This window comes from Penaeus monodon, chromosome 27 (genome assembly GCF_015228065.2).
Source record: "Penaeus monodon isolate SGIC_2016 chromosome 27, NSTDA_Pmon_1, whole genome shotgun sequence".
NCBI lineage: Eukaryota > Metazoa > Arthropoda > Malacostraca > Decapoda > Penaeidae > Penaeus > Penaeus monodon.
In genome coordinates, this window is record NC_051412.1 from 30,676,685 (window position 1) to 30,676,964 (window position 280).

General features: G+C 29.6%; 1 protein-coding gene across 2 annotated transcripts in view; it reads right to left on the reverse strand.

Annotated features, from left to right (window-relative positions):
• The window catches only part of LOC119590784 (glutamyl aminopeptidase-like), a gene marked incomplete in the record, with an annotated part of 24,350 nt that overhangs the window by 11,613 nt on the left and 12,457 nt on the right, over positions 1-280 (reverse strand). For both annotated transcript variants that reach the window (XM_037939496.1, XM_037939495.1), the window contains 1 exon segment: positions 262-280. In XM_037939496.1, the coding sequence (XP_037795424.1) occupies positions 262-280 (19 nt within the window).

The following is a 280-nucleotide window of genomic DNA, read 5'->3' on the forward strand; positions in this document are numbered from 1 at the left end:
ATACTCAACTGGTATTAACAGATTAAACCTAATTTTGACTAATGAATTTGACTAAAAAGATGACCACATGAGAAGCTATTTTAATATCCATTATCACATCCCATTGATTTACATCTCTCCCTAGACATGACCTTAATGTCATCCTTAGAAAGAAATAGATGAATTTTTCCTAATCTTTTTAATCTTTCATCTCGGATTAGATAAAACCTATAATAAAGCACTCCATTTCATAAAACAAATAAAGAAATCTAAGAGACTTACCATTTCCCATTCTGGATGA